Below are 21,526 nucleotides of genomic sequence, written 5' to 3'. Positions count from 1 at the left end.
TTTAAAAACTAAGGTGAATAATGTTAACTATACTGGAATTGATATAAAAAGGAAAAAAAGGTGAATTACAGACATTTTCTGGTAAACAATAAAAGGGAGAATTTGCTGTCAGCAGACATGCCAGAATAAGTTCTTTAGGCTGGAGGGAAATAACATCAGATAAAACTTCAATCTACAAGCTCTGTCCAGCACCGGAAATGGTAGCATAAAGGCAAAAATAAAGACCATCTTTTCTTCAAGTAAAAAAATACAACTGAATCTTTAATGCAAAAATTATAATGTTGTATTGTGTGGTTTTAGTATACATGGATTTAAAATATATGACAACTATAATATAAAGGACAGGAGGAAAAATGGAATTACAGTGTTGTAATATCCTTATATTTTATATGAAATTGTACAATATTAATTCATAGTTTTACGATAAGAATGTACAGATCGAACCTTAATCCTGAGAGCAACTATTAAAAATAACATAAAAAGGCATATTAAAATGACTTTCAGAGCAACCCCCCCCCCAAACTGGATGAACAGAAAGCAAATAGCATAAAGGGAGACATAAACAATGAAATTAATAATTAGATGAAATTTAAGTGGGCTAGTTACTCCAATTAAAACTAAAATTAAAAAGACTAGGGGTGCCTGGGTGGCTCAGTCAGTTAAACATCCAATTTTGGCTCAGGTTATCTCTCACGGGTTTGTGGGTTCGAGCTCTGCATTGGGCTCTGTGCTGACAGCTCAGAGCCTGAACCCTGCCTTAGATTCTGTGTCTCTCTCTCTCTCTGTTCCTCCTCTGCTCATGCTCTGTCTCCTCTCTCTCAAAAAGAAATAAAAAAAAATTAAATAAAAAAATAAAAATAAAATATAAAAAGACTGCAACACAAATATAAGTGAGGATGTGCAGGAACTCAACTAGAACTTCCAAATATATATTGCTCATAGGAATGTAAAATGTTATAATCACTTTGGTAAAAATATTTGGCAGATTTTAATACTATATGTATCTCTATATATCTCTATCTATTTCATGACTACATTAGTAATAGTAGTAGTCATGAAATAATGACTTCATTATTAGTACTCCTATAATTAGCTATCAATCCAATCGAAGAGAAAACAAATGTCTACAAAAAGGCATGTAAGAAAATGTTCATAGAAGCTTTATTCATAATAGCCAAAAATTAGACACTGCCCAGATGTTCATCAACAGGGGAATGGATATGCAAATTGTGATATATTCATAAATTGGATACTACTTAGTAATTAAAAAGAATGATCTACTGATACATGTAACAGCTTGGATGAATCTCAGTAACATACTGTTAGGTGAAAGAAGCCAAACACAAAAAAATATATGCTCTAAATGGCATTCATGTGAAGTTTAAGGCTAGGCAAAACAATCTATGGGGATAGATTATAACAGGTTTCAGTGGTAAGGTGGGGAGGGAAAGGAGAACTGACTGGAAGGAAGAAAAAAAAATTGGAGATGATGGAAAGGTTCCATATCTTTATCAGGGTAGTGGTTACAATGGGTATATGTATCTTTCAAAGCTCAACAATTTGTATACTGAAGATCTGATTATTTGACCATATGCAACATTTATAATTAAAAAAAATTAATATACTTCAAAATATACCTCATATATAAATGTAAAAACAAAGGTACCATACTTCATATACAAATATAATATTTAATTTACATCATTATATAACTTTTACATTATATAACTTTTAGCCTAAGACATATTTTCCATGTATGGGCAAAATCAATGGCCTACCTAGGGATTAAACCCTCCTGAACCCAGCAGCTCATTGGTCTACACCAATCCTTTGTCTTCTTCTATAGTCCTTAATGAATAAAATTTAGTAAAAGAGTATGTCTATGTTAATTGGATGATGTTTGGTAACTCTATCTCAGATGAACTCATCTACTAAATTGCAGACAACAGTCTAAAATTACTGTTAACGAGATTACAAAATCACCTTATCTGTTTATAAGATGGTGACATGCTCATCATGTATTCTTGGTGACTCTCCAAGTAAGGAACTTATCAGATCAACATGGTGTTATGTTCAGCATTTACAGGTAATAGATAGTTCTGGTTCTTAATAACTTGTCAATGATGAAGACAGTACTGTAAGAGCACTTTATCACTACAGGATTTGCAAAGCTTCCAGATAATGTTAAAAATTATAGTCCCAAAAGGACAGTTCAGTAAAAATTCACTAACCCTTTTTATTACACAGACTACTAATATGAGTCATTACATCCCAAGGCAGCAGAACTAATGGGCATATAATAATAATTTAAGCCCCGACATTTTAACAAAATATATGACAATGAAGTAACAAAAACAGGCAATGTACCTAATGTTTTCCAAGGATAAAAGGAGAAAATGTAGTGTTTTTTGAGTTGATTCAAAAAGTATTTGAAGTTCAAAAATAGTCTGCTATCACTCAAAAGTTTTAAATGACTCTTAAGTAACTGGAGAATCCTAGTCTGACAGAACTAAATGAATTAATGTTCTTCATTTTTCTCCTGGTTTTAGAAGAGGAAATGGGAAGAAGTAGTTTTGACTATCATTGACTCCTCCTCCAAGGAGCAATGCTTATTACATTGTTTAAAAATCACTTGATTTAGGGCGCCTGGGTGGCTCAGTTGGTTAAGCGTCCGACTTTGGCTCAGGTCATGAACTCACATTTTGTGAGTTCGAGCCCCATGTCAGGCTCTGTGCTGATACTAGCTCAGAGCCTGGAGGCTATTTCAGATTCTGTGTCTCCCTCTCTCTCTCTTACCCTCCCTTGCTCACGCTCTCTCTCTCTCTCTCAGAAATAAAACATTAAAAATATGAAAAAATCATTTGATTTAAGCTAATATTTAATAATCAGGATGATAATTTTCAGTACCATAAAATAAATCCAACCATTTATTACAGAACAATTTCTTACATGAAAAAATGACCCGAGTTTCTGTCATCTTTTGTTATAATATCGGTTGCGGCCAGAGTTAGGAAAAAATTATATTGAAGAATCTTTAGGCAATTGGTTGAACACATTTAGGAAAATAACAGATTGGCTGTAGTTTCCAATAATTTCATATTTATTTTATAGAGATGATTGTGCTCTGTGTCTGTTGGTGACATAATGATTGCTGCATTTATTGTTCAGCTTATTTAACATTTAACTTTTCTTAAGTTTTTTTCTGTGGACCTCTGGCTTTCTAGGATGCCAACAGCTGTTGATTCAAGGTTGTGTTCAAAGTTTACAGAAGCTCCTTACTGAAGCTTTTGCTGAAGGCATCACTGTGCTAATGTGCACTGTGACAGAAGGCAGGATTTCCTTTTCTTTTCCTTTTCTTCTTTAAAGATATTACTTTTAAGTAATCTCTGCACTCAACATAGGGCTCGAACTCACAACCCCAAGATCAAGAGTTGCATGCTCCACCAATAGAGGCAGCTAGATGCCCCGGAAGGGAGGATTAAGGTGTGCACTATCTCCCAAACGTGTGAACAGTTTCCTTGGGACAGTTTTGTGGACTTTCACTTCACAAAACACACTTTGGAAAATTTAGGTCTACAGGAAATACAGGGATGAACTACAGTTGTGTAGCAGGTTGAAAACAAAAGGAGAGAAAAATAAGAAAGCAGATATTGTTTTAAGCCACATTTCTCAGTGCTCATTTTCTTAAATGTAAAATGCTATTTACTAGCTGTAACCTTGGGCAAGTTCTTTTTTTTTTTTTATATTTTTATTTATTTCTAGAAAAGAGAGAGAGAGCGTGAGCAGGGGAGGGTCAGAGAGAGAGGGAGTCACAGACTCTGAAACAGGCTCCAGGCTCTGAGCTGGCAGTCAGCACAGAGCCCGACGCGGGGCTCGAACCCACGAACCGCGAGATCATGACCTAAGCGAAAGTCGGATGCTTAACCGACTCAGCCACCCAGGCGCCCCATGGGCAAGTTCTTTAATTTCTCTCTCTTTCATCTGTGAGAATGGGACTAATAGCAATTTGTGATGAGAACTGAAGATGATGTGTGCCAGGTACAAGTGTAGTGCCTGCCACACGGTCCTGCTTGAAAAATGAGAGCAGATAGTACTATTGGAATATTTTGGTACAGCCTATATGAACTGGAGGCTTTCTTTTGATTATATAGAAAAAAAACCCCATTCATTCCCATTTTAGCCCATTTTCCTACTTTCACAATACTAATTACCAAGTGAAAGGTTCTGAGAAGGTCTGCTTGTAAGAAGCCTGCTTATTACCTTTACTGAGCCGGCATTTAGGTTTGACCAAAGGAAACTGCTGACCACTGGAACATTTTGGCACTACTGTTTCCACAGAAAAATTCCATTTTTGTGTATAGCACTTGGTAACTTCTGGTTTAGCTTCATATATACTATCAGATTCTATCCTTATAATAAGCCAGTGAGGTTAGTAGGGCAGAAGCTGTTATCTCTAAATCATGGACATGGAAACTGAGGCCTAGAGGGATTAAACTGTGAACTGCCTAAAGCCACAGGATTGGCAAGTGGCAGTGTTTAGACTCAAACTTATGTTTTTGGCTTTTGGGTCGATATGCTGAGGATATGAATGAATGAGTGACTCAGCGCCTCTGATTTTGCATTTTAGGATAATTTAGTTCAGTTCAATAAACATTTATTGAGTTGCTCCCATATGTGAGGAACTGTGCTAGGTGTTTTTGTCCTTGAATAACCAATGGTATTCAGAAAATCAAAAAACAGAAAAGAAAAAAGAAACCTAGTGATTCTAAAAAGTTTTCTAGGGTCATGACCTGCCTGATATACTTTTTGGTATTTAGTTCCCCAGAGGTCCACCAGAAGAGTTTATGGCGACCATGGCAAGGGCTTCGTGTTAGAGTGAAAATCTGAAGAAATCCTCCTGTGGTGAAGCCTGGGGTCCTTTCTGTGTTCATTCACTCACTAATAATATACCAGCCAGTAATGCTGAGAGCTGCAGATGCATTTGCTATGGTTTCTGTAACACTTAGCTTGAAATACCTTCCCTTCTTTGTGTCTGTATTTCCTACCTACACGTCACAGAAACGTACTTTCTACTTTAGAATGCTTAGCTGTTGGAACATCACCTGAAAAATGTATCTTTCTTTTCTTTGGTATCATTGTATTTCTATGGTATTGTCTTTATTCCTTTTAGCACCCTCATGTTTTCTCAAATTTATTACTTATCTTGACTACGTACTGAACGGTTAATGCCTATTTGTTTACAGAATTACTTGAATATGCTCTTGGCATGAGAACTCTCAATTAAAAAAAAATCAATCCCACCGTGATAACTGCAAAACTTTTATCATCACCACTTTGCTGTTTAGAAACTTTCCTTTTAAAAATCATTGATTAGTTTTCTGACTGAATCTGAGATCCATTTTTCTGCCTTTATCCCTGCAGCCCTCTGTTGCTAAAAGACACTGTTGATTACTTTCTCACTGATGTGTTAGCCACAGCATCAGATTTACAATCCTATCAACTTTCTGACTACTTCTTTTTTTGTGTCTGCTTCCTCTTGAAAGTATTTATTTGTAGCTGTAAGTGTGGTGGAAAGTACATCAGTCTTGCAGACATAACCCCTGGGCACCGAGATGGAATACTCCCTCGCTTTACAATTCTGTGCAAATCACCAGGCTGAGCCTCAGTTTCTTCACATACAAAATGAAGTTAATAAAAGTACCTATTTCACATTATTGTTCTTGAGGATTCCAGGAGATGATATACATGAAAGTATTTTATACATTTTAAAGCATCATCCAAATGGAAATGATAATTGCCACTAATATTAAATGGAAATATCAATCTGAATAATTAATATTCAGATATATGAGGGTTTTAAAAAAGTTTTAATTTTAATTCCAGTTAGTTAACATACAGTGTTATATTAGTTTCAGGTGTACAATAGGGTAATTCAACACTTCTATATATTATCCTGTGCTCATACCAACAAGTGCATCACTTATTTAACCCATCCTCCTACCCACCTCCCCTCTGGTAACCATCAGTTTATTCTCTATAATTAAGAGTCTATTTCTTGCTTTATATCTCTCTTTCTNAAAGTCCATTATATATATTATATAAAAAAGATGTGATATATCTATATTATAATATATATATCTCACATATATATCACACATATATCTCACACCTTCTTTATCCATTCATCAACTGATGGACACTTGGATTGTTTCCATATCTTGGCTACTGTTATAAACATAGGGGTGCATGCATTCCTTTGAATTAGTGATCTTATGCTCTTTGGGTAAATACCTAGTAGTGAAATTGCTGGATCACAAGATAGTTCTATTATTAATTAAAAAGTTACTTTATTTTGAGAGAGAGAGAGAGAAAGAGTGAGTGAGCATGAGCTGGGAAGGGGCAAAGAGAGAGAGAGGGAGAAAGAATCCCAAGCAGGCTCCACGCTGTTAGTGCAGAGACCATGACCTAAGCTGAAATCAAGAGCTGGTGGCTTAATGACTGAGCCACCCATGTGCCCCTATTTTTAACTTTTTGAGGAACCTCCACACCAGATGCATGAGATTTTTATGTTCTTTACTCTCCAGATACATTCTAAGAGCTTGTTTTTTAAGTTAATATTATACTTTGCATATAAAAGATTATATACAATATACATTTATATATATATAGACATATAGATATAGATAGATTTAATGCTTTCTTTCTTATCTATTGAAACATGGTGTCACCTTCAAATATCTCTAAGCCTATAGTGGACATGTGATTTTTGTTTTCTTTCTGCCCAGCACTTGATTCTCCTTACATACCTTAGGGAAAACACAGTGTGTTAAGTGGCAGTGATGAACAGGTGGGAAGTTTCACCTCTTACATTTAGTGACCAATGCACAAGGGACAGGGCAGGAAATGTGGCTGGACTAGTGTATTTCCATCACTTCTAGAGAAAATGACTCTATGGGTGATGTTACATTGCTCTGTGGTACAAAGAAAGGCATGCTGTTTTCAAATAGTTCAGTGGTGGGCAGTAGCAGTAACAAGACCAAGCAGCCTGAATGGTGGAAAGCACTTAGGTAAAGGATAGTCACAGTGCTCCCTCACTTCCTGCCCAGTCACTCTTCAACCCATTACCTCCTTAATAGTTGTCATAACCCAACACTTAACTAGCAACTGAAAGCATTTGTTTGTTTATTTACCAGCTTTTTTTTTTTTTGGCTTGCTTATTAATTATGCATATGTTCTAACTAAAATATAAGCTCCCTCAGGTCAGGAACTCTGCTCTGTCTGCTGCTGTGTCCCACTGCAGTGACTAGAACAGTGCCTGGAACATATCTACAGTGTGCAACAAACATGTGTTGACTGACTGACTGGTAAACTCTTCTGAAATAGTTAGGAACTCATTAAATGCTGAACTGAATTACAAATGAAATGCAGACATTTTCTTACCTTCAAATGTTGCCATTTCCAGAAAAAAGAATATATTATTATGAAAAAATAAAAAAAAATTCAAAAATTACTTAAATGCTTTTCAAAAAAATATAGGTGCTAGGGTCCAAATACTACAAATGATAAGATAATGCAGGTTTTCTTCTAATCTGCTAATAGGCCTACTACTCTCAATAACTCAATCCTTTGAGTAAAATGATCATAGAAAATGATTGTTAAAAGATCCTGGAATATAAGAAACAGTGTATTTGGTTAAAAACTGAATTTGCTGCTGCTTCATTCATGGCTTTTGTATTAACAGAACTCTCACTAAAAGAAACTATTTCTATGCCATAGAAATAATTTTAAGGAATCATGTACTATTCACATTTATTTTGGAAAAGTATGGTAAAAAGAAAAAAGATGACTCTGTTCATTATTTTGATATTTAACATATTTTTACATTTAAATAGATTTTGAGGAAAAACACAAATACAACAGCCTACACATTTTTCTTGTTTCCCCCCAAAAAAGAAAACCAACACTACCTGTAACACTATATGGCAGATTTTTTGAAATTTGTCAGGGATGAAGCTTTAAGCCCTTGAATATCACTTACATGGCACAGTGAAAACAAAAACCAAAAATTATATCATCATTTGGTCCAAAATTTTTCTAAGTGCCTATATGCAAGCCATTTGGATTGTAGCATACAAAGAAAAACAAGACACAGGGCTCATCCTTGAGATTACAGTACTTCCTCCCCTTGGAGGGATCCAAGACATACCTGCCTTATTGTGCTTTATGGCAAATTTTATTAAAACGAAATCCCAATGTTATGTGAGAAGTTATATTTGGAGGTATAAATTCTGCCTATAATGAAACTGACATTACATTACAAACTTTCTAAATAAACTGAGAGACTATTTCTATAATACGATATCTATAACTTCAGCAAAGTAAAATAATATAGAGAGGCCCTCTGCTAAAAATAATAGTAACTACACTTGCTATACAATGTGTACTGTTTTCTTTAAAATGATGTTTCCTATTTCTTCATAGATTTTTAGTAAATAAATGGCTATTATCTACATAAGTATGAGAATCCGCGTAACTTCTTCTCTGTAAAGACTGGCCATCTTTGGTTATAGTAAAGTTATATCAAGTTGTGGTAAAAATTAATGCAGTCTTCTGTAGGAGGCTCATCACTGAGTCATGATTTAATGTTATATTGCAGGCATTTATTTTATTGTATTTTATTCTCCATTCTCTTCTCACAGGCTGTTACTCGTCATCAATATAAAAGTTAACAAGATTAGGAAGACAAATTAAGGAAACAATCTTATTTTCAATCCCATTGAAAAGAATACAATATTTAGTAATAAATTTAACTGAGAAGGTAAAATAACTATACACTGATAATAAGACATTGATGAAAGAAATTGAAGACATAAGTAAATGGAAAGGTATTTCATGATCATAAATTCGAAGAACTGACATTGTTAAAATGTCCATACTTTTCAAAACAATCTACAGATTCAATGCAATTCCTATCAAAATTCCCACAGCATTTTTCACAGAGCTGGAACAAACAATCCTAAAATTTGTATGGAACCACAAAAGATTCCAAAAAGCCAAAGCAATCTTGAGAAAGACGAACAAAGCTGGAGGCATCATACTTCCTGCTTTCAAACTATATTACAAACTTGTAGTAGTCAAGAGAGTATGGTATTGGCATAATGACAGATATACAGACCATTAGAACAGAATTGAGAACCCAGAAATAAATCCATGCATTTATGGTCAAAATTTTTCGACAAAGGGGCCAAGAATATGAAATGGGGAAAAGATAGTCTCTTCAATAAATGGTGTTGGAAACACTGGACAGCCACAAACAAAAGAATAAAACTGGACTCCTATCTTACGCCATATACAAAATCAACTCATAATGGATTATAAACTTGAACATAAGACCTGGAGCAATGAACCTTCTGGAAGAAAACATAGGGGCACCCTGGCATTGGTCTTGGCAATGACTTTTTGCTCTACCAAAACAAAGCTATCAAATGCAAAGATAAACAAGTGCAACTATATCCAACTGAAAAGCATGTGCACAACAACAACCCTAAAAACAAAGACTAAACAAACCATTACTAAAATGAAAAGGCAACCTACAAAATGGGAGAAAATATTTGCAAATTACATATGTGCTAATTAGAGGTTATGAAAAGGTGCTGAACATCACTAATCAATAAGGAAATGCAAATCAAAACCACAATGAAGCAATACATCACACATATTAGGATGACTTTCATCAAAAAGACAAGAGATAAAAGTGTTCACCAGGATGCAGAGAAGAGGGAACACTTGTGTACTATTGGGAGGAATATAAATTGGCATAGCCACAATGGAAAACAGTATGGAAGGTCCTCAAGAAATTAAAAGTAGAACTATCAAGTAATCCAGCAATCCCAATTCTGGGTATATATCCAAGGGAAATGAAAACAGGATATTGAAGAGATATCTGGACTCCCATGATCACTGAAACACTGTACCCAGTAGCCAAAATATGGAAATAACCTAGGTATCCATCTATGGATAAATGGATAAAGATATATATACACATACTGGGGAATATCATTCAGCCATGAGAAAGAAGGAAATCTGGCCATTAGCAACAACATGAATAGACTTTGAGGGCATTATGCTAAATGAAATAAGCCAGGCAAAGAAAGACAAATATTGCCTGGTATCACTTATAAGTGGAAGCTATAAAAAGTCAAACTCTCAGAAACAGAGAGAAGAAAAGTGGTTGACAGGGGCTAGGGTTGGGGGAAATAGGGAGAGGTTGGTAAACTGATACAAACTTTCAACCATAGGAGGAATAAGGTCTGAGGATCTAATTATAACATGGTGACTATAGTTGATAAGAATGTATTATGTAAATGAGATTGGCTGAGAGTAGAACTTAAATATTTTTACCAAAAAAAGATAAATATTCAAGGTGATGAATATGTCAATTAGCTAGATGAAAGGAATCCTTTTCGCTATGTATATCAAATCATCATGATGTATACTTTATTACTTTTTTTTAAAGTTTATTCATTTATTTTGGAAGAGAGAGAGCACATGTGCATGACTGCAATAGGGGAGAGGGCAGAGAGAGAGATGAAAAGAGAATCCCAAGCAGGCTCCTGCTGTCAGCGTTGAACCCAATGAGGGACTTTATCTCATGAACACGTGTTATCATGACGTGAGCTGAAGACTTAACCAATTAAGCCACCCAAGCATCCCCATGATGTACACTTTAAATGTCTTAGAATTTTGTCAACTATAAATAAATAAATAAAGCTGGAAAAAAATAAAAATAAAATATTAAAAAATCAACAGTATAGTGCGAACTCGATTTTCTACAAACATGTTCATGGAAGATATGGCCCATTATGTTAGTCAATGTTTCCTGGATAAGAATCCACGTGATCTCATTTCATTTTAATTTCAACCAGTAGTTTTTTTCTAGGAGCTGGGGATATGGTGATTAACAACCCAGATGTGGTCACCGACTTCAAGGAGTTTACAATCTAGTGGGAGAAGAAGACACTAAAATAATTTCATAAATAATTGTTTACCGGTAAGTATGTGATGATTACCTTGTTATTTATTGCAAGGAAACTATCTTTTCAGAAAAGTATATATGCTTTTGCTTTTCAAGTGAAGAATTGTCAGTTATTATTTCCTTTTCTGCCTTGACTATAAGGAAACTAAAGATAAATCTTATGCTAAATTAACATAATTATCATACCATAGGTTGATGGACAATTATCTTTATATCTAAGTAATTTCTTTTTTTTTTTAAAATATTTTTATTTATTTCTAGGAGAGAGAGAGAGACAGCGTGAGCGGGGGAGGGTCAGAGAGAGAGTGAGACACAGACTCTGAAATAGGCTCCAGGCTCTGAGCTGGCAGTCAGCACAGAGCCCGACGCGGGCTTGAACCCACGAACCACGAGATCATGACCTAAGCGAAAGTCGGACGTTTAACCGACTAAGCCACCCAGCTGCCCCTATACCTAAGTAATTTCTGATATTATAAAAATCTTTACTTGAATGTTATGTATATGTCTTATTCCCTGCAGGCTGACCAAAGAAGTAAAGAGGAGCAGGGTTTGGAGAGTGGACTAAGCTATAAAGCATAAAGAAAAACAATGACATTTTCTTGAAGTCTTACTTCACAGTTATGTTTGAATCAGAATTGTCCTATCTATCCAGCGTTGTATTATAAAACATTATAAAATTATTTTAGAAGCTTGAACTCAGAGTTGTCGCTAAACCTGTGATGGTACAAAAAATGGGTGATATTAATCGCCTTTAGCCCCATGACAGAAACATGGGACTCACTGAAATTTCAAGGAAGTACCATAGAATATATTATGTTAAGAAATCAGAATTTCATAATCTTTTGAAACTCTGCAGCACTTTAATGGTACTTCTAATAGTGCCTAACACTTGGAAGGATTCCACAGTTTGGCTCCTATAAAGTGGTTTTTGACAGCAAATGTGCAGGAACCAGAATCTATACTGAAACTTGAATCTGAGCCACTTAGACATCATGATGTTGCCCAAATGTGAAGTGGTTTCCATTGGCAATACCATAATATCTTCTCACTGAAGCATGAAACGGAGTTTGGGGGATATTTAGCTACCAAAAGAAGCAGATATTATCTAAGCCTTGATCAGACAGAAAAAAATTGAAAATGACTTCCTGGCATTCATTCAGTGGAAAATGAAGACATGAAGAAGCCAAAGAAAGTTAACAGCTCTAAAAAGAGGCTAGAAACTGTGGTGCTCTAGAGTCTTTGTCATCACTGCCATGCTCTGTGGTGCCAATACACATTCACTGGGCTCTCACCATGTGCAAAGCACAATGAGAGGGGCTTTAGTTATAATAGTCTTGAAGGTCATGGACTTTTTATTTTTTAATTTAATCCCAGTGTAGTTAGCATGTTACGGACTTTACATCACACGTCCTTGTAATTCCTTGTGCCTGGCACAGGGTTTCTGAAGATAGCAAATATTCAGTAAAGATATATGGACTGTATGAACGCAACTGCAATGGGTTTGGACTGTAACTGGGAGATAGGATAGGAGTGGCTTCTTGCTAGCAGAGGTTGTTATCTTAACCCCTTTACACTGTATCTACCTAGGATGGTGTCTAGCACATAAATATCTAGCACTGGGATCTAAAAATAGCCAGTTAATCAATAATGTGCAAATAATTTTGTAAAAAACATTTGAGCGCTCACTATGCTTTTGATGATTTACTACATTGAAGTGTCACAAAAGGAAAGTGCTGTTATTTTTCCCATTTTAGAGATGACAAAGCTAATGTTTACAGGGGTGGGGGTGACTTGTTCAGTTACCCAGATAGGAACTTGTGGAGGTAGGATTTGAAGCTGGGCAGTGTGACTCCATCTCTCACTGTCATACTCTGTATACAAAAATAAACACTACCGTAAGGTAGCATATGTTATGACCCGCTGAATGGCAGAGATAACAAGTCTTCTAACTTTAGACTAAGAAGTGATTACTGAGGACTGGGCAGTAGAAACAACTTAATGAAGAAAGTGAACTTGAGGTGGGTTTTGAAAGAAGAGGAACAGTTAAGTACTGGGGGAGGAAGAATATAAGTGAACAGAGGGGTGGATGGGGATGCTCATACTGTGACTAGAGGTAAAAGGTAGACTTGTCTGAATGAAAGAGGTCATGTAGGACGGGAGGAGAAAGCCCAATTATATATTTAGCAGGAACAAGAGAAAGAAGGGCTCAAGAATTTGGATTTCATATTCTTTAGGCAGAAGCAGAGCCAACAAAGTTGGATTGCTTGTTTGTTTGTTTTTTTTACAGAGAAAGAGGTACAAAAAGCTGCTTTTTAGGAAGATATGTAGGATATAAAGAGGGTGAGAGCTTACAGACCAGGAGGCCAGTCAGGTGGAAGTGAAGAAAACCTAGACTAAGAGAGTTGACAGTGGCAATAGAAAAGAAATTACAGATAAAAAAAGAAAGAAAGAACCAAAAACACATGACTGCCTTGATGATGGAGAGAGGGAAGAATTAGTACCTGTGTGACAAATACTGACACTGACATTGTCACTGTTAGAAATGGGGATGTTTAAAATGAAGAGTTTTTTTTTTTTTGCATATTAGTAAATCTAAAACTCTTGACTCCTGGAGAGTTAAGGCATGTATTAATCATATAACCTAAACATTTAGATACTGTTATAAGCCAGGAACTGGGCCAGGTACCGGTGACAGAATGGTGAGCAGGAAAGATATGGTCTCTTTGTTCACAGATCTTAGAGTTTCTGAGAGAAGAGAGGCATTAAGTAATTATAATAACACTGATGAGTTTTATGGTGGTGAGGAAATGCAGAGTATTATGGGGCCATATGGTAGGAGTATACATAGAGTGTGGTCTGGGACTTCCTTGAGGAGTGACATTTAAGCAATGATCATGTTAATAGTTTGGTTAACAGTCCCATATCAGGGAGTTAACCTATGTTATATGTAGCACTGGTTATATATATACTAGAGGTGCCAAGCCTAGTGTCTGCTCATCAACCAACTCTCGTAGTGAAACTACATTTATTGATTTATTTTTTATTTTTTTTAAGGTTTTACTTATTCCTGACAGAGAGAGAGAGACAGCATGAGCAAGGGAGAGTCAGAGAGGGGGGGACACAGAATGTGAAACAGGCTCCAGGCTCTGAGCTAGTTGTCAGCACAGAGCCTGATGCGGGGCTTGAACCCACGAACCATGACGTCATGATTTGAGCCAAAGTCAGACGCTTAACTGACTGAGCCACCCAGGTGCCCCTCTAGTATTTTTTTAAAGATTATTTATTTTATTTTGAGAGAGAGAGAACACACATGCACGCAAGTGAGTGTGCAAGCGGGGGAAGGACAGAGACAGAGAGAGAGAATCCCAACTAGGGATTTCAGGGATGAAATATGATTAATTTTTACATTATAAATGTATTTTGTAAACAAACATACATTTAGGTGTAGAAAAATGCATGAAATAATATATTCTATGTTGTTATTTCTGATTGGTAGGATTACTAGTGATTTCCATTTCTTTCTTCTTCTTCTGAAGCTACATTTATTACAGACCTGTTTCAAAGGACAGCAACAGGGGCCATCCTTTTCACCACATAACCTTGCACCTTCCATCCACAGCTGACTGAACCTGGGATGGATACTGATCTAAGTGCAGCCAATTCATAGGATGAACATCTATGAAATGAAGCAGAGAGATGAGAAAAAAAAATTTTCTTAAGAATATGAATGGAGGAAACCAAGCTATTGGTGAGGGACAGGAGCTGCAGTAAAGTCAGAACTGGACAGGCTGAAAGGCTGTTCATTTGCCAAAGTTCTGAGATGACAGAAAAACTAAGAAAGAGGAAGAAGCTGGTCCATCTATAGTGAACAGAGGAATAACGCAGAGAAAACAGAGATTCCTCTAGAGGAATATAGGTCTCATGAGAGACAAGTGGCAACAGTAGGTGCTCTGTATGGCAATATTAATTGTCAGTGACTTTCCAATGATAAGACAATGAGTATCCTCACAATAACACATACTGGGTTCATTTCACTTTAGAACAACATTCAAAAGTCTAAATGGTTTAAATTACAATTTGAGTATAGAGTTCAGTTCTTATATTCTCTGCACAAATCTTATTTGTTTTTTATTTTTTAGAGAGAGAGAGAGAGAGTTGGGGAGAGAGGCACAGGGACAGAGAGAAAGAATCTCAAGCAGACTCCATGCTCAGAGCAGAGCCTGGCGAGGGGCTTGATCCCACAACCCCAGAGATCATGACCTGAGCTGAAATCAAGAGTTGATACTCAACCAACTGAGCCACCTCGGTGACCCTGTACAAATCTTCTTTAGGAGACAAACTATAACTTCAATCCAAGCTAGCTGAGTGGATTTCTACTGCTTGTAGACAAGAGGGCTTAATTAAAACACATTATCCCCTCATGGATAAAAGGAAGCTGAAAAGGAGATACTGTGTTGAGTTCAGCTACCAGGGTAAATAAATTATTATATACAAAAACAAATCTGTTTGCTACCTTTTAATGTCTTTAATTGTCGTAATTATGGCATGTCTATCTCAACACAGATGCATATGATATATTCTTAGGAAAATTGTCACAACTGTTCATACTTATACACAAGTGATATATTTGTATGCTGTATACCATACACATATACATGGAATGTATTTATATACACCTAACTAAATATCTGCAGTAAGACATCAATTATACAAATGTACAAACACAATTATACGACTTCCTTAAAACTGTGTGCATGCCAGGAACACTGAGATGATGGTCCTGATGTAATTTTTGTTTCCTTCCCCACAGCCACATTGTATATCATTGGGTAGACAGATGAGATTAAGCAAGTCTATGCTTGGTCACATCATCTTTTGAGTTTTACCCATATTCTTTTATTCTGTCAGTCAGTCTACTCTATTTTCCTCAACTGTACTTTCTCCATTCTCTCTCTTGGTTAAAACAAAATTATAAAAACTGTAGCCAAATAAGTGATAAAATAATTAGGTGATCTGTGCCAAGCAGTTTTTATAGGCTAAAAATATGAACTTTTCTATAAAGTTACCATTTGGGACAAGGTAACTTTATAAGGGTAGGGTAGCTGAAGTAGTATTTCCCTTACCCTGAAAGGAAAGCTAGAAGTTACCTCTTAGTTTTCCTCTTTCCATTTGGCCCAAACTCAATGAATTACTTCAGCCTAAGAGGAGATGAGAAAGAAAATTAGGAGAAAATAAGAAGTGATTTTTAATTGGACAAGGGGAAAGGGATAAGTAGGTTTAACATCTACCCATCTCTTCCCAGTTCTATGCAAAGGAGGCTGTGGGACAGACTGTGCAGAGAAAAACTTGCCTAGGGGCATTTATAACAAAGGAGAGGGACTGTCCTTCCATATCTCAGCTGGGCTTCAGTGGTGGGAGTGGAGCAGACACAGAAAGGAGAAGGAAGGAGATATTACCCTACTGTTCAGGCCTTGGTGACAAGGAAATAAAGGTGATTTACATATGGTTAATTATAAGTATACTCAGAACAGAGGGTTATTTTCCAAATGGAATAGTGAAACTTGCAATGAAAAACTATACCTTTTTGTCCAAGTGAAAGGAATTTGTTTCTAGACAGAATTTCTTCAACAGTGAAAAGAACTTTTTGAAAAAAAATGAAGGCGGTATTTTATAATACTAACTGCATTATTTAAAACTCATTTAATTTTACTATAATAGAGGAAAGCTTACCAGAGGGGCCATTAATCAATAATGTTCTGGTAAACATCAATTTAGTAAGGTAGGCCTTATAAAATATATTCTCTTGGTTTCTAACATACTTTAAAAAATAACATAATGTAGCATACGTATATACATAATATGAATTACACAAATAAATAAAAGCTGCAGAAATAGATATATCAGCTCTACCCTTCTGACACCTATTATAAGACCTTCATAATAAAAATAAAAGTAGACTGAAGGCACCGTATCACTTTGGGATTTATTAATGCATATCTTAGTGTTTTTTACACACACACACACACACACACACACACACAAACACACANAAGCCAAACCTTTGTTTATGTCCTTTAATAGTAAAGATAATAATGAAAGCATCGTAAGCAATTTTATTTTAAAGAAAACCAACTGAGTCACAGATAACAGATTTTGCAGTTTCTATAACTATCCAATTTCTGCATAGTGCCTAGAAGTGGCTATATATACCCCAACAGCATTTTACATCTACCTAGTTTAATAGGATATATTACAAAGATAGTATCTACCCATAGTTCACAACAAACTTGGACAATATCCAAGTTTGAAGAAATGAAAACATGAGGTAGAAGTAAAAGGAGATAGACCAGAGCCAGAAACATGGATGGCAGAAACATAAAAATACCAGTTCCAACTTCAAGAAAACACAAACCAGTTTTTCTTATTTAGAATGTGAGATGATAGAACAAACACGGGACAGGTACATGGTGTCCTGTTACGACAGAAGTATCTTCCACATTAGAGTTTATTTTACACTGAAAACTGCAAATAAATAATGATAAGACATCAGAGCGTGTCTGATAATCTGTGACAACAATTCTAATGCTATCATTGTAGCCACCGGAGAAACCTGCACATACGGAGCCCTGACCTACCGAACCTTTTATCTGCCTGTGTACTCTCCACAGGCCAAGCAAATAAAGGCCAAATGATAATTTACACATGAATCAACTTTCTTTGCAGCACAGGCACCAGAGACATTTCTTTTCTCTGTTACTGAGAGAAAGGCAGCCAGGTCTAAGCTTGTCTCACTAGAAATCATACAAGTGAAACAGTGATTTGCAGGAAAATGGCAGATCAGTAAAGGGAAGCTGTTCTAAATGCATGATAAAAATGGCAGCCACAAAGGACTAGATGAATATTTAGTTTGAAAACAGGCCTGACAGGAACAATGAGTCTTTATCCGATTCAGAACAGGTAATGTCATACAAACTGAAATGGAGATACAATCCTGATAGAAGATTACATAAGATACTTGGGTGGGAATCTGTAAAGACTTCAACCTTCATTTGAATAAATGTACACTCATGGATCTTTTGCATCTAGATCTTACTCAAGAGTACAGATAGTTATTTCACATGAATGACATGTAGATGGTATATTGCTAACTTCGATAATGAGAAATAAATCAATCAGGATGATTAAAAAAAGGTCTGTGCATGAAAAACGGGTACATATTTTACACCTTGGAACCTGCAAAGGAAAAAAAAAGTATTTCTCTTCAGCCCAGGCCCCTTGGTGCTTAGGTCAACTTTCACAAATTCATTAAATTATCAAAATATTGCTATAGCCTTCCTTACAGGAACATAGTAATGAGCAATACTTGTCCTGGCTCATTTAACAGGGCAATGGAGATTTATTATTAAATTTATGTTAATAGACCATTCCAAAGATGATTATATAATCTTCTAACAAATGATAGGTACTAACTAAGTCAATACAATTCATTTTTATTCCCTTACTACCACTTCTGCAGCCTTTGGTTTGCCACATTCCATCTGCCCCTTGGAATGCCTACCTTCCTACCCAACAATGTATATCCTTGATTTTCTTCAGACTTGGTTTACAATTCACTGTTGGGGTACCTGTAGCTGAAAGCTCGTTTTACTGCAGTTCTTAGACATAGAAGACCATCAGTAAGCGCTGTGATACACATGGACTCTCAACATGTGGGAATAGGCCAAAATCTTAAAAATCAATTTTATTCATGAGCTGTAAGGATAAGAAATGTGGTCTCATTTGTGGTTCATAAAATGAAATTTTGAATTTTTGTAGGGTGCAGAAATGGATCTGTAAACCCCGTGCCACAATCCATACTCCGAGACAATGCCAAAAATAGTAAGTGTTACGGGATTAAGTCATATCAGTTCTTGGTGATGAGCTGCATATGCCAAAAATCCTGGCAGTGAGCAAGTTTTTTTTTTTTTTTTTTTTAAATTTTACGTAATTGTTTCTCTCTACTTTTATAGTAGGAATTTTCTTAAACCTTTTCAACTGCTTCTCTTACCTCTTCTGTCCTTGAGGTTGAAACCCTCTTTTGCCCAGATCTCTCTTCTCAATTACCTATTCATTTGCCTACAGTCTGGCTGTTTAGTATTTTTTAAAGTCAAAATTAGCATTTCCCTTACAGTGAAAACTACTTGGTAAGAATCATATCTACTATTTTTACATAACTACAACCCGTATAGTGTCTTGGCTAGTGTTAGCCATCAGAATATTCTAGAGAACTCAACAGAATGGGTATAGAAGGAATGTTCTTCAACATAACAAAGGCCATATAGGACAAGCCCACAGCTAATAACAAACTCAATGGTGAAATGCTCAAATCTTTTCCTGTAAGATCAGGAACAAGACAGTGATTCCCATTCTTGCCACTTTAATCAATCAGCATTGTACCGGAAGTGTGAGGGTAATTAGGCAAGAAAAAGACACAAAAGGCATCCATACTGGAAAGTAAATCTTTTTCTATTTTCAGATGACATGTTAATATACACACAAAGGACTCTAAGGACTCCACCAAAAAACCGCAATGAACTAAATACTAAATTCAGTAAAGTTGCAGGATACAAAATCAATATAAAAAATCAGTTGTGTTTCTACACACTAAAAATGGACTATTAGAAAGAGAAATTAAAAAATATACAATCTCATTTATAATAGTTATCAAAAGGAATAAAATACTTAGGAATAAATTTAACCAGGAAGGCAAAAGATCTATACAGTAAAAACTGTGAGACACTCATGAAAGAAATGAAAGCAGATGCAAATAAATGAAAAAAATACTGTGTTCATGAATTAGAGAAGAATTTCTATTGTAAAAATGTCCATAACACTCAGAGCAATCCCTATCAAAATTTCAATGGCACGGGGTGCCTTAGTAGCTTAGTTGGTTAAGCACAGGGCTCTTGATTTCAGCTCAGGTCATGATCTCATAGTTTGAGCCCAGCATCAGGCTCTGTACTGACAGTGCAGAGCCTGCTTGGGATTCTGTCTCATTCTCTGCCTCCCTCACTTTCTGTCCACCCCCTCAAAAATAAATAAACATTAAAAAAATTTCAATGGCATTTTTCACAGAAATATAAGATACAATCCTAAATTTTGTATGGAACCAAAAAGACTGAATAACCAAAGCAAACTTGAAAAAGAAGAAAGCTGGAGACATCACACTTTCTGATTTCAAAGTCTATTATAAACCTATCGTAATCAAAAGAGTATGGTACTGGCATAAAAAAAAAAAAAGACACATAGATCAATAGAACAGAAGAGGAGAAAGTCCACACATAAGCTTGTGCATATATGTCAACTGATTTTTGACCAAGAAACCATAAATATACAATGGAGGAAGGATAGTATCTTCAACAAATGGTGGTAGAAAGACTGGAAACCATTATCTTGAAATGTTATCTGTACTCCCATGTTCATTGCAACATTATTCACAATAGCCAAGGCACAGAAACAATGTAAGTGTCCAAAAACAGATAAGTACATCAAGAAAATGTGGTCATATATACACAATATAATAGTACTGAGCACTAAAAAAGAAGGAAATCATGTTATTTGTGACAAAATAGATGAACCTGGAGGGTATTATCGCTAAGTCAAATAAGCTAGTCAGAGACAGGTAACTACTGCCTGGTATCACTTATATTTGGAATCTTAAAAAAAAAAAAATAAAAGAAAGAAAAGAAAGGAAAAAGAGAAAGAAAAAAAGTGGCTGAGTTGCCCGGAGCTGTGGGATGGGAGACACAGGGAGAGGCTGATAAAACTACTACATAAAAAATAACAAAGACTTTTTGAGAGATGCTTATTGCTGAGGCCTCTTCAGGATGTATTTTTTTTAATGTTTCTTCTTTTTAAATTTTTTTATTTTTGAGAGAGAGAGATAGAGACAGCGTGAGCAGGGGAGGGTCAGAGAGAGAGGGAGACACAGAATCTGAAACAGGCTCCAGGCTCTGAGCTAGGTGTCAGCACAGAGTCCGACGCGGGGCTCGAACCCACGAACCGCGAGATCGTGACCTGAGCTCAAGTCGGATGCTCAACTGACTGAGCCACCCAGAAGCCCTTCAGGATGTATTTTTGAAAGTAAAGCCACAATTTACCTAGTGATTTTCATTCTTATATTAAGCCAAGTCACAGGTAGATTCATAAAACAGTTCTGACACACTTAAAGGTAAATTTCATGACCACTAGATATGACGGCCTGAAATGTTACACTTAGTGACCTCAAAGACATAAAGTCTGGATGATAAAAAAGGAGCAAAGAAAGACTAAATTAGAATGGTCATGATTGTATCCTTAATTTTATGAAATCTTTGAGGAATAACCTCAATTACTAAATTTCTCTTTCTATTAATGTTTTCTCACAAGTAGAATTATTTTTAATTTTTTTTGTTAAGAAAAAGTTATCCTCATTTTCAAAGTGATACGAAAATACTGTGTTGACTTGATGTT

General features: G+C 35.8%; 1 protein-coding gene across 6 annotated transcripts in view; it reads right to left on the bottom strand.

Moving 5' to 3' along the window:
• The window catches only part of ARB2A (ARB2 cotranscriptional regulator A), a 413,025-nt gene that overhangs the window by 21,362 nt on the left and 370,137 nt on the right, over positions 1 to 21,526 (bottom strand). Inside the window, exon 11 of one of the 6 annotated variants that reach the window (XM_077755318.1) lies at positions 18,208 to 18,268. The exons of the other annotated variants lie outside the window; for them this stretch is intronic. Coding sequence (XP_077611444.1) covers positions 18,255 to 18,268 — 14 coding nt within the window. The 3' untranslated portion in view covers positions 18,208 to 18,254. Of the gene's footprint in view, positions 1 to 18,207; positions 18,269 to 21,526 lie in introns of those variants that run through there. 6 annotated transcript variants of the gene reach the window in all.

This window comes from Crocuta crocuta, unplaced genomic scaffold (genome assembly GCF_008692635.1).
Source record: "Crocuta crocuta isolate KB4526 unplaced genomic scaffold, BGI_CrCroc_1.0 scaffold42, whole genome shotgun sequence".
NCBI lineage: Eukaryota > Metazoa > Chordata > Mammalia > Carnivora > Hyaenidae > Crocuta > Crocuta crocuta.
The sequence above is the reverse complement of the archived record's forward strand: the minus strand, read 5'-3'. Positions and strand labels throughout refer to the sequence as shown.